Below are 14,324 nucleotides of genomic sequence, written 5' to 3' on the forward strand. Positions count from 1 at the left end.
AGCAATAAAGAGAGTAAGAGAACTAGAAAAAGAGACAAAGAGAAAGTGGAATGGAGAGAAAAAAATAGTCACTGAGGGAAAGAGAAATTGAAAGAAAGGAAGAGATAAAGAAAGGGTAATACAGCTACAGTGACTATGTGAGTGGCGGCTGGCTTTGTTGACTCTTAGTGGACATATTTTGAAGTTTGTTTTCCTCTTGTGCTTCTCTCAACTTAGTCTCGCGGCCCACATGTCTAACGCCAGGGCTCTTAACCGCTGCGGTGTCTCAATTTGGCCGCCAGATGGCAGCACAGACAAATTTAGCGTGATATACCAAATAAGGCAGCGTAATTTTCTGTTTTCTTCCTTTAAGGCGGGACAAACATTGGACTTGTTATCTTTCACGAGTCCAAACAGGAAATACTTGGACAAAATTTGCTGCTTCCTGTTTTGGATATTGGCGCCCAAAAAAAAGACCCCCCCAAAATGAATCAGAGAGCTGAAATGAGCCTTGTTGTATGACAATACTACAATTCCCAGGATTCTTTGAGGCCCTATGCCGGAAGTTGCCCCGTTTTAAAGCCTTTTTGCGTCATTGGAACATGCTTGTTTATTTTTGGAGATCAAAATATTATATACATCTTTGTTTCTTTGCAGATGAAATGGCTTGCTATTATTTTGTTATTGTTCAAAATAAAAGCCAGTGTCACAATTAAAATTCAATCAATACCAGCCTGAATAAATCCAAAATACAAATATTTTTCATACATTAAAAATGTTATGCTTTTCTTATTCCAGCAGTAAGACAATAAAAGATACTAGACAATTCCCGAGGCAATTGTGAGAGTTGTGATGGATCTGGAAGATGATGGTAGAGAACCGGTCGCGTTGAGTTATTTGCGTTATGAGTTAGCATAAAGTTATTAACTCCGAGAGATGTATTTGTAACTTTTAACTTGGTTCTTTGTTAATATGGAGCCGTTTGCATGTTACCATTAGCATATTTATTTAGCATGAAGCAGTTAGCATTTAGCCGTCAGCATCACTTTTGAGCATGTATCCATTAGTATAACTCATCAGCACGTAGCCGTTAGCATAATTAGTAAACAAGTAGCCGTTATCATGTAACCATTCGCATAATTTTTTAGCATGAAGCAGTTGGCATTTATCCGTTTGCATAACTCATTAGCATGCAACCGTTAGCATAATTGGTTAACACGTAGCTGTTAGCATTAGCATAATATTTTTCGCATTCACCCGTTAGCATCACTTTTTATCCTGTACCCATTAGCATAACTCATCAACATGTTCCCATTAGCATAATTTGTAGACCTGAAGTCATTAGCATGCAGCCATTAGCATAACTTGTCGGGACGAAGCAGTTAGCATTTAGCCGTTAGTGTGAAGCATTAACATGTAGCCGTTAGCATAATTTGTCAGGATGTAGCCGTTAGCATGATTTGTTAACATTGAACTGTTAGCAAGTATCCTTTAGCAGAATTTGTAAGCATGAAGCAGTTAGCATGTAGCTTTTAGCATGAAGCTATAACAATTAGATAGATAGATAGATAGATAGATAGATAGATACTTTATTCATCCCCGTAGGGAAATTCACACTTCCAGCAGACATATAATTAGACATTATAATAATATTTCAGCCTGTAGGTCTTACCTACTTAACTACTTACTTACCTACTTACTTACTTACTTATTTACCTACTTACCTACTTACTTGCCTACTTACTTACCTACCTACTTACTCACTTACTCACTTGCTTACTTACTTAATTACTTACTTACTTATTTACCTACTTACTTACTTACTTACTTACCTACTTACCTACCTACTTACCTACTTACTTACTTACCTACTTACCTACTTACTTACCTACTTATCTACTTACTTACTTACCTACTTACTTACTTACCTACTTACTTACCTACTTACTTACCTACTTACTCACTTACTTATCTACTTACTTACCTACTTACTTACTTACCTACTTACTCACTTACTTACTTGCCTATTTACTTACTTACATACTTATTTACTTACTTTTACCTACTTACCTACTTATTTACTTACCTACTTACTTACCTACTTACTTACCTACTTACTTACTTACCTACTTACTTACCTACTTACTTACTTACCTACTTACCTAAGTACCTACTCACCTACTTACTTACCTACTTACCTAAGTACCTACTCACCTACTTACTTACCTACTTACTTACTTACCTACCTACTTACTTACCTACTTACTTAATTACTTACTTACTTACCTACTTACTTACCTACTTACTTACCTACTTACCTACCTACTTACTCACTTACTCACTTGCTTACTTACTTAATTGCTTACTTACTTATTGACCTACTTACTTATTTACCTACTTACTTACTTACTTACCTACTTACACACTTACTTACCTACTTACTTACCTACTTACTTACTTACCTACTTACCTAAGTACCTACTCACCTACTTACTTACCTACTTACCTAAGTACCTACTCACCTACTTACTTACCTACTTACTTACTTACTTACCTACCTAATTACTTATTTACTTACCTCTTTATCTACTTACTTACCTACTTACTTACTTACCTACTTACTTACTTACTTACTGACTTACTTACTTACCTACTTACACACTTACTTACCCACTTACCTACTTACCCACTTACCTACTTACCTACTTACTTACTTACCTACTTACCTACTTACCTACTTACTTACTTACTTACTTACTTACTTACTTACTTACTTACACACTTACTTACACACTTACTTACACACTTACTTACCTACTTACCCACTTACCTACTTACCTACTTACCCACTTACCTACTTACCTACTTACCTACCGGTACTTACCTACTTACTTACTTACTTACTTACTTACTTACTTACTTACTTATTGTTAATATTTAACTGGTGCAGCTAGCATGAGTAAGCATAGCATCAGCCTGTCACAGCTAATATGCAATCTATATCACATTTTTTAATTTATACATATCTTATTATATCCCACTCTATATTAGTATAACTTTATTTCGACTGTACCTGTAGAGTACTCCCATGTTGTGATCTCGCGAGAGTTGACAGCAGGAGGCGTCCGAGGAGCACGCGGTCGCCGTGGGGGAGGTGGAGCTAGGGGTGAAGGGGGCGTGGCCTATCCACAGGGGGGCGGGACTTGCCTACTGGCTCATTGTCCGCCGGAGCAGTCCCCGAAAAAAGTTTGGACTAGAAGTTCGGAGCCCCCGGTCCGGTTCCGGTCCGGTTGCTTCCCGGGAGGATTGGAGACCAGCGGCGTGCCTGCAGCGGAGAGCGCGTGCACGGCACCGCACCAAAAACTCAAAACCGGGTCCAAACGGAAGCTTCCGGTCCGGATTTGTGGACTTTCTTTCTTCCATGAGCGGAACCGAGTGACGTCATCAAAACATGGAGGACTTGTGGCCACAGGTAAGAAACTTTGTACTTAACTGTTGGTCGTTGAAGTGATAAAGTGAAGGAAATGCCGTAAAGAGGGACCACAAGGACGTAGTTTTTCTTTCTTTCCCAAGTGAAAATGCTGTAGAGCGGGGGATTCGAACATATGCTGATTAGCTTTGAATCATCCCGAATTTAAACAGTCCAGAAACAAAATAGTATATAATAAATACTTCTTATATGTCTATTACAAAAAATATATATATTGTCCGGGAAAAATGACATTTTAATTAGCTTTTTTTGTAACATGACATAAGCTGGTACAGTGTAGTAACGTGGTGGATGCAACGATTCAAAAATAAAAGGCCCGATCATCGATTGGTTAGGATTTGCGAAGCTTACCATTTGCGTGCCCTTTTTATGTATCTTGTTAGTTGCAAGCTTCGTTTTCATGATTGTCATGGTTTGTTGCTCCTCCCTCTAGCATCACGGCTAGTCTTGGGACTTACAGCTAAACAGACTCGAGTTTGTTATGCCCGATTCTTAACTGAACAAAAAAGTGACGTTTTAAATAGCTTTTTTGTAACATGACATAAGCTGGTTCAGTGTAGTAGCGTGGTGGATGCAACGATTCGAAAAAACTCAAAATAAAAGGCCCGATCATCGATTGGTTAGGATTTGCGAAGCTTACCCTTTATGTGCCCTTTTTATATATCTTGCAACTAGCAAGCTTCGTTTTCATGATTGTCATGGTTTGTTGCTTCTTCCTCTAGCATCACTGCTAGTCTTGGGACTTATAGCTAAGCTGACTCGAGTTTGTTATGCCCGATTCTTAACTGAACAAAAAGTGACATTTTAATTAGCTTTTTTTTTGTAACATGAGAAGCTGGTACAGTCTAGTAGCATGGTGGATGCAACAATTTGAAAAAAAATGTTGCTCACTTTAAATAAAAGGCCCGATTGGTTAGGATGTGCGAAGCTTACCCTTTGTGTGCCCCTTTTATATATCTTGTTAGTTGCAAACTTCTTTTCATGATTGTCTTGGGTCTTATAGCTAAACAGACTTGAGTTTGTTAAGCCAGATTCTGATCTGAATAAAAAGTGAGAAAGGCATTATGGGAAGATGTTCAACCCAAAGCATTGTCATGACGCAAACCAAGAGCAGACATGCATTTTAGAGTGGGCATGCGAAATAATGAGTTGTTAATGTTGTACATTGAGGCAAATGTCGTAAAAATGCGTTACTTCCTTCCATGGTTATCATGTTTTTCCTTTTTTCGTATCATTGCAAGCCTTGGGACCCATAACCAACAAATTCTTATAAGAATAATTTGTTGTTGTAGTGGAGTAGGGATAATCCAGCAACAAGGGCCTGAAAAATCATGTCCTTTCAGAGCCTAAAGGGAAGATGTTGCGATGAGATGGGGAGAGAGGCTCAGCTGCATCTGAGCCTGAATAATCTGTTTGTTGAATAAGTTAAGAAGCAGATACTGATATCTATACTGAAGTTTTTGCGTCCAAAACTGGGTTCTGCTACGACCCGATCTGATTGGGCGAAGGCATGTATTGTGGTTCTGAACGACAACAGGGTCCCATAATGGAGGAGCAAAAACCGTTGGAGTTTTTGCCTTCAGGAACAAATATAACGGTTTTTTTGCATGAGTTTGTTTGATTCTACTGCAGGGGAGTCCAAACCATTCAGCCTGGGAAAGGTTTGTAGCGCTTGGCGGTCAGACTTTGTAGCTTGCCTTTGTGGCATTTTCATTTGATTTTAAAACAGCTTCCGGTCGCTTCACCCTTTCACAGCCTTTGTTTCCAGTTAGCTTGCCGTAGTCAGCGTGTTGGGTGCCTGTTGATATTCTTTGAAATTAGCCACAGTTTCCACTTGTCCTGGAAGGGGCGGACCTCACAGTCAATTTTCCTTTTTTTATTCACAGTCGTCATGTCGGAATTGGGGTGGTCTAAAATTCTCCGAGGTGAAATGGCATAGATAGATACCTTTCTGTTTCTTTCTTTTTTCCTTTCTCTTTTTCCTTCTCTTTCTCTCTTTCTCTCTCTCCCTTGTCTTTCTTTCTCTTTCTTTCTTTCTTTCTTTCTTTCTTTCTTTCCTTCTTAATTTTTTCTCTCCCCCGCCCTCTCTTTCTCTCTCTGTGTCTTACTTTTTTTCCCTGTCCCTCACTCAGCCTCTCTCTCTCACTCTCTCTCTCTCTCTCTCTCTCTCTCTCTCTCTCTCCCTGTCTTTTTTTTCTCTCCATCTTATATTTCATCATCTTTTTTTTTTCTCTCTGTCATTTTCTCTCTGTCATTGTCTTTCTTTTTCTTTCTCCATTTCCCTCTCTCTCTGGTTCTCCCACTCTGTAGTTCTTTCTTCTCTCTCTGTGTCTTTCTTACTTTTTCGCTTTTAACTCTCTCTCCCTCCTCTTCTCTCTTTTATTTTTCTTATATACTGTCTTTTCTCTCTCCTTCTCTCTGTCTTTCTTTTTCTCTTTCTCCCTCCTCTCTCTTCCTTCTTTTTTCTCTATTTTTCTCTCTCGTTCTTCCCCTCCCTCTGTTTTGTGTAAACATCATTTCCACATCGGACGTGGGCGGGCGTAACCTTTATTTATTTTGCACGATTTCCCTTTTATCTCTCAAAGGCGTCCGACGGGTTTTTGTGTGTAAGGTACCAACGGTTTTCCAAAAGTCCCAGGGACTCGGGAAAAGCATTCCGGCCCCCGGCTCCTCCAAAATTTGCTCCAGTTTCCTACCCGGTGTCACGAGAGCGAGACGAGAGAGGAGGGGGTGTAATAAAGCGAGACGGGGGAATAGAGAGAGAGGAGGGGGGAAAAAATGCGGGGAGGAAAATAAATGCCGGTCGGCCGGCTCAAATATCAGCCGACTGCTCCGCTCATCGCCGTGGTAACAAAGAAACCCGGCGGAGGGGAAGAAAAAAGCCGACCGGCACAAGCGAGACTTCTGTCGACGGACTCTAAACGAGACGAACGAGACTCCGTCGGTCGCGCTCGCTTCTGGACTCGAGACAACTGACCAACGAGACTCGTTTTATAGTAGTAGCGTCTAGGCGCGACACCGAAGAAATGCGTCGTGAAAAAGGAGACGACGAGCAACTCCCTGCATTCTAAACGAGACAAACGAAACACGGTTAATTGCGCTAGAGATTGCGATGAACAAGACTTTAATTCATGTGTTATCGTTTGGACTCGGGACCAAGAAGACAAACGAAGGTGTGAAAGGCCTATGAGCTTGCGCGGCACAATTTGAGACAGACTGGTGGCGTCTCAAACGAAACAAACGAGACTCAGTCCGTCGTGCTCGCTTCTGGACTCGAGACAACTGACTAACGAGACTCGCTTTATAGTAGTAGCGTCTGGACGCGACACAGAAGAAATGCGTCGTGAAAAAAAGATATGACGAGAAACTCCCTGCATTCTAAACGAGACAAACGAAACACAAAAATTGCGATGAACAAGACTTTAGTTCATGTGCTATCGTTTGGACTCTGGACCAAGAAGACAGACGAAGATGCAGAAGGCCTATGAGCTTGAGCGGCACAATATTAGACGGACTTGTGGCGTCTGAAACGAGACAAACAAGACACAATTAACTCTACTAACTTCTAGACATGACACAAACAAGACTTCATATATTGTTGGTAACTCCTGGACTCAACATAGATGCCAGGCAGTGAGAGGAAAGCCGACGAGCACAAGTGACACTTCTGTTGACAGACACGTTGCGTTCGAAACGAGACAAATGAGACTGAATCGGTCGTGCTCGCTTCTGGACTCGAGACAACTGACCAACGAGACTCGTTTTATAGTGGTAGCGTCTGGACGTGACACCGAAGAAACTGAAAAAAGAGATGACAGGCAACTCCCTGAATTCTAAACGAGACAAACGAAACAGTTAATTCTGCTAGAAATTGCAATGAACAAGACTTTGATTCATGTGCTATCGTTTGGACTCGGGACCAAGAAGACAGACGACGATGCAAAAGGCCTATGAGCATGAGCGGCACGATTGGAGACGGACTTGTGGCGTCTCGAACGAGACACAATCAACTCTGCTAACTACTAGACCTGAAACAAACAAGACATAATTCATTATTAGTCACTTCTGGACTCAACATGGATGTCAGGCAGAGAGAAGAAAGATGACAAGCGCAACCAGCACATTTGTAGAGTGACTTGTTGCGTTAGAAACGAGACGAACGAGACACGGTCAATCGTGTCGACTTCTAGGCTAACGGTAAAACAACAGGTGGAAAGTGAAAAATAACCTGATGAGTTGACGCGTTTGTAGAGTGAATTGTTGTGTTTGAAACGAGACAACAAGACATGAGGAATTGTGTCGACTTCTAGGCTAACAATGAAAAAAATAGGTTGAAAGTAAAAAATTATCTGACGAGACGACGCATTTGTAGAGTGACTTGTTGCGTTTGAAACGAGACAAACGAGACACGAGCAATCGTGTTGACTTCTAGGCTAACGATAAAAAAGAACAGGTGGAAAGTAAAAACTAATCTGATGAGACGACGCATTTGTAGTGACTAGTTTTGTTAGAAATGAGACAAACGAGACATGATCAATCGTGTCGACTTCTAGGCTAACAATAAAAAAACAGGTGGAAAGTATAAAATAACCTGACGAAACGACGCATTTGTAGAGTGACTCGTTTTGTTTAGAAACAAGACAAACGAGACATGATGAATCGCGTCGAATTCTAGGCTAACAGTACCAAAACAGGTGGAAAGTAAAAGATAACCTGACGAGACGACGAATTTGTAGAGTGACTCAGTGCGTTTGAAACAAGACATGATCAATCGTGTCGACTTCTAGGCTAACAATAAAAAAAAATAGGTTGAAAGTAAAAAATAATCTGACGAGACGACACATTTGTAGAGTGACTTGTTGCGCTTGAAACAAGACAAACGAGACACGATCAATCGTGTCGACTTCCAGGCTAACAATACCAAAACAGGTGGAAAGTAAAAAATAACCTGACGAGACGACGCATTTGTAGAGTGACTTGTTGCGTTTGAAACGAGACAAACGAGACACGATCAAACGTGTCGACTTCTAGGCTAACAATGAAAAAGACAGGTGGAAAGTAAAACATAACCTGACGAGACAACACATTTGTAGAGTGACTTGTTGCGTTCGAAACGAGACGAACGAGACATGAGCGATCGTGTCGACTTCTCGGCTAACGATAAAAAAACAGATCGAAAGTAAAAAATAACCTGACGAGATGACACATTTGTAGAGTGACTTGTTGCGTTTAGAAACGAGACGAACGAGACACGTTATATTATGCACACTTCCGGGCTGAGACAAATTAGACGAAGAAGCCAGGTGAAGACGAAAAAAGCTTAAACATTTTTAAAAATGAAAAAGTGATAAAGGAGAGGAAATCTTCTAAGCCAGAGGTGGGCAAACTGTGGCCCGTGGGCCCCATATGACCCTTCAGGCTTTTCCACACGGCCCACCAAATGAAAATGGAGACTTATAGAGCCTTTTCCGCATTTGTGGACATGTGTGATGTAGCCAAGCTGTGCATGCAGTATCGAGGCAGAATTCGTGTCAGTTTATAGCATCCCGTTATAATAAAAAAGCGACTACATCGCAGATAGGAACAGTTGAAAATAGCAAGTATTTGCTAGCAGCAAGATAATGACTTTATTTGAGTCGTCCAAGCCAACAGGACTTTATTTAGATCAACGTTGGATTTCTTCCTTTTGAAGGTAAAAAATTGGCCTTGAAAGTGCTTGAAAAGTGCTTGAATTTGGAAATCTTTTTGTGGAACTTGAGAACTAAATTGGAGTTATTTTGTGAACTCCTTAAAGGTTTCGAGAGCAGAGTTTGATTCGGGGACGGCTTTCGGGGATAATGGATACCAGATGTGGACTCTGGAAGGAATCGGTCCACTTCCAAACAGATGCCGGATGTGGACCGACTTCTTCTATGGGGGAATGATTCAAGATGACAATCCAGAAAAGCGAGTCAAGATAAATCCTGAATCGAGTGAAAAAAGGAGCTGCAAAAAAAGGCAAAACCTGTGCCAGTCCTTTCCTCCTTGTGTTTCCATTTGAAAAAAGGGGGCGGGGCTTGATCAACGGCATTTTCACAGCGTCCTATCAGATTGGACGCCGGCCAGACTCACTTCCTGGATGACAAACCATAATAATAATAATAATAATAATAATTTCCTTGTATTGTCATTCTGTGTAACAATGTACACAGAACGAAATGTCGATTGCATCTGACCCGATGCAGCCGCAGCCAAGAGAGGGCGCCGCCGACCACTTTTTAAGTCTTAGGAATGACTCGGCCGGGGCGCGAACCCGAACCTCCCAGTCTCAAAGCGGGCGCCTTACCATCTAGGCTACTGAGCTGGTAACAAATCGCTAATTAGCTGCCATTGCTATGCTATGCTGCTAATGTATGATAGCGTGTGTTTTGCTAGCCTAACAGTTACTCCCTTGGAAAGTAATCTCCTATCGTGATAATTAGCCACCAAAGTTATGCTATGCTACACTGCTAATCTGTGAGAGTGTAAACTTTTGCTAGTCCAAAACATAAACAAAACTGTAGCGCTAATTAGCCGTCAAGGTTATGCTAAGCTATGTAGTTAATATGTGGGAGTGTGTCATGTTGCTAGCACAACTAAAAACAACTCTTTTTTTTTTTTAGCACTAATTAGCTGCTAATGTTATGCTAAGCTATATTGCTAATTCCCCCTGTGGCTAGCCCAACATTCACGTTCTGAAAGACGAGACAAAACGGCAAATAAATCGCTTTTTGCGGGAATAAGCTGCTAATGCTATGCTAAGCTATGCTGCTAATTTATGATAGCGTGTGTTTTGCTAGCCTAACTGTCACTCCCTTGGAAAGTAATCTCCTATCGTGATAATTAGCCGCCAAAGTTATGCTATGCTACACTGCTAATGTGTGAGAGTGTAGCATTTTGCTAGTCCAACTTTCATTTCCTGGTAAACAAAACATAAACAAAACTCCTTTAGCGCTAATTAGCCGCCAAGGTTATGCTAAGCTATGTAGTTAATATGTGGGAGCGTGTCATGTTGCTAGCACAGCTATCGCTTCCTGGAAGATGAAACAACTAAAAAAAAACAACTCTTTTTAGCATTGATTAGCTGCTAATGTTATGCTAAGCTGCATTGCTAATGTGTTTCTAGTCCCACTTACTCGTCCTTGAAGATGTGACAGATTTTCCGAAACAGCTTTTTTTTGCGCTAGTTAGCGGCCAATTGTTATGCTAAGCTATGCTGCTAAAGTGTGAGCGTGTATCCTGTTGCTAGCCTTCGCAGTCACTTCGTTCAAGACGAGACAAAACGGCGAACAAATCTCCTTTCGTGCTAACTAGCTGCTAATGCTATGCTAAGCTATGCTGCTAATGTGTGGGAGTGTGTCCTCTTTCAGTCCAATCCTCACTTCTTAGAAAAATGAGACAAAAGAGAGAAACTAATCTTCTTTAGTGCTAAATAGCTTCCAATGCTAAGCTAAGTTGCACTGCTAATGTATGATAGTGTGTGCCTTTGCTAACCCAACAGTCACAAGACAGTAATGTAAACAAATCTTCTTGAGCACGAATTAGCTGCCAAGGCTAAGCTATGCTGCTAATGTGTGGGAGTGTGTCCTGTTGCTAGCCCAACAGTTTTGGAGGATGAGACAAAAATAAACCAAAAAAATGTCCTTAATGCTAATTAGCTGCTAATGTTATGCTATACTACGCTGCTAATGTGTAATAGTGTCTCTTTTTGTTAGCATAACAGTCACTTCCTGAAAAATAGGACAAGCTGTAAGAAAATCTTCTTTAGTGCTAATTAGCCACCAATGCTAAGCTATATAATAATGTGTAATATTGTGTCCCTTTGCTAACCTAACATTTGTTTCCGAGAGGATAAAATAGCAAACAATTTAGCCATAGTGCTAATTAGCTGCCGCTGCTATGCTATGCTGCTAATGTATGATAGCATGTCCTTTTCTTAGCCCAACAATCACTTCCTGAAAAACAAGACAATACTGCAAGCTAATCTCTAGCACTAGCTATTTGCTCATGCTAAGCTATGCTACACTGCTAACGAGTAAGTCTTCCGCTGAGGAACATTCAGGATCGGACGCTAATTTCCTCTTTGGGAAAAAGTCCCAACAGCTGGATGGCACATGGCGCGGCTGGCTTTAGCACCGGCCAGTTCCGAACGCGCACGACGCAATTTGTGTCAACAAAGCTAGCGCGGAAAGTAGGTCAGACGTTCAGCGCTTTAAATAAAAACTCGTGAGTGAGCACCGCAAGCTAGCTCGAGTTCAATGATGTCATTCTTCAACTTGTCGCTCTTGTTTTCTGCGCCTTCTCAAGCTGCAGCACAGTAGCTCGCGTTAAGCTAACATCTTTAATCATTTGAATGTCTAGTAGTTAGCGTAAATGCCTGGTTTAGCTGCCAGCGTCAATGTCTTTTGCAGCTATTGTCCTATTCAGTCACCAAGCGTAGCTAATGCTAAGCTAAATTAAGCTAGCATCTTTGGTCGCTTTAATGACTAATAAAAGCTAATACTTAGTTACACTCGGATAGCATCTAAAACCAACTGAATGACAATTAGCTAGCTAAAACGGTTATCTTAGCTGCCAGCGTCAATGTCTATTTAGAAATTTGCAGTAATTGTCCTATTCAGTCACCAAGAGCAGCTAATGCTAAGCTAAATTAAACTAGCATCTTTGGTCACTTAAATGATTAATAGAAGCTAATGCTTAGTTACACTCAGATAGCATCTATAACCAACTGAATGACGATTAGCTAGCTAAAACGGTTATCTTAGCTTGAGGCGAAAATGTGTTTTGTTAAATATGTAGCTCATGTCCTCTTTTAAAGTCACAAAGAGCAGCTAATGCTAAGCTAAACTACGCTAGCATCTTTGGTCACTTAAATGACTAATAAAAGCTAATACTTAGTTACATTCAGATAGCATCCATAAACTACTGAATGACAATTAGCTAGCTAAAACGGTTATCTTAGCTCGAGACGTAAATGTGTTTTGTTAAATATGTAGCTCTTGTCCTCTTTTGAAGTCCCAAAGAGCAGCTAATGCTAAGCTAAACTAAGCTAGCATCTTTGGTCACTTAAATGACTAATAAAAGCTAATGCTTAGTTACACTCCGATAGCATCTATAACCAACTGAATGACAATTAGCTAGCTTAAACGTTTTTCTTAGCTTGAAGCGTAAATGCGTTTTGTTGAATATGTAGCTCATGTCCCCTTTTAAAGTCACAAAGAGCAGCTAATGCTAAGCTAAACTACGCTAGCATCTTTGGTCACTTAAATGACTAATAAACCTAATGCTTAGTTACACTCAGTTAGCATCTATAACCAACTGAATGACAATTAGCTAGCTAAAACACTTAGCCTTGCTGTTGTTTCGTTGTAGCTCACGATCCCTTCTTTCACTATGACAAATAGCAGCTAACGCTAAGTTAACTTAAGCGAGCATATTGAATCAATTGAGTTTCTGGTAGATAGCTAAAAAGTTTGGTTTGGTTTTGTGCATAAACGTGACTTGTCTAATTTGTGCTCATATCCTCTTCTTTTAAAGCGACAAGTAGCAGCTAATGCTAAGCTAACCTAAGTTAGCATCTATAATCACTTGATTGACAAGTAGCTTGCTAAAATGCTCAGTTTAGCTTAGAGTATAAACATATTTTATTAAATGTGCTGCTTGTTTTCAAAGTGACAAATAGCAGCTAATGCTTAGGTAAACCAAGCTAGCAACTATAACCAACTGAATGACAACCAGCTAGCTAAAACACCTAGCCTTGCTTTGGGCGTGAACGTGCCTCGTGCCTTGTTCAATGTTTAGCTCATGATCTCTTCTTTCATAATGACAAATAGCAGCTAATGCTAAGGTAACTTAAGCTAGCATATTGAATCACTTAAATGACAAATAGCACCTAATGCAAAGATAAATTAAGCTAGTATATTGAATCACTTGAATGACAAATAGCAGTTAATGCTAAAATAACTTAAGCTAGCATATCGAATCACTTGAATTACAAATAGCAGCTAACGCTAAGATAACATAAGATAGCATCTTGAATCCCTTGAATGACAAATAGCAACTAACGCTAAGATAACATAAGATAGCATATTGAATCACTTGAATGACAAATAGCAGCTAATGCTAAGCTAACTTAAGCTAGCTTATTGAATCACCCGAATGACAAATAGCAGCTAATGCTAAGCTAACTTAAGCTAGCATATTGAATCACTTGAATGACAAATAGCAGCTAATGCTAAGATAACTTAAGCTAGTATTTAGCTAAAATGCTTGCCTAAGTTTCAAAGTTTTCAATCAAAAATGAGTTCCTTTATCTGCTAATGCTAAGTTAAGCTAATATCTTGTACCTAGCTCAAATGAAATACAGATTTTGTAAAGAGATGAAAAGTCTGATGCTAAGCTAACGAAGCTAAAATGTTTTGATGCTAAGGAAAAAAGTAAGGAAGTCCATTTATGGGCCAAATCTCTTCTTCTGGTCCTTCTTTTAAGGCTTTCCCTTTTCCTCCTTCCTTCTCTTTCTTCTCCTCCCTTTTTTTACTCCTCTTTTTTTTCGTTTTGCTTCACATTTCCATTTTCCTCCCTTTCTTTCAATTAATTGCCTTCTCATCCAACCACATCCTTTTCTTTTTTTCCCATTGCTCTTTTTTCCATTTTATCCTCCTTTCTCCCAGTTATCATTGTCTTTTCTCCTTCTTGGCTTTTTAAATTTGTCTCCTTTCCCTTCTTTTTTTCCTTATCCTCATTTCTCATCTTTTTTTCCTTCTTTTTTTCTTCTCTTCATATTCCCCTCTTCCCATTTTCTTCTCATTTCCCCCATTCTTTCCATTATTTCTCTGTA

At 40.0% G+C, this 14,324-nt stretch overlaps 1 protein-coding gene across 1 annotated transcript in view; it reads left to right on the plus strand.

The window, feature by feature from the left end:
* The first annotated feature begins 3,231 nt into the window (after positions 1 to 3,231).
* The window catches only part of LOC148376826 (unconventional myosin-X-like), a 44,195-nt gene continuing 33,102 nt past the window's right edge, over positions 3,232 to 14,324 (plus strand). The window contains exon 1 of the mRNA XM_088327075.1: positions 3,232 to 3,451. Coding sequence (XP_088183201.1) covers positions 3,431 to 3,451 — 21 coding nt within the window. The 5' untranslated portion in view covers positions 3,232 to 3,430. The remainder of the gene's footprint in view (positions 3,452 to 14,324) is intronic.

This window comes from Urocampus carinirostris, chromosome 1 (assembly GCF_059441175.1).
Source record: "Urocampus carinirostris isolate Australia breed hairy pipefish chromosome 1, RoL_Ucar_1.0, whole genome shotgun sequence".
NCBI classification, from domain to species: domain Eukaryota; kingdom Metazoa; phylum Chordata; class Actinopteri; order Syngnathiformes; family Syngnathidae; genus Urocampus; species Urocampus carinirostris.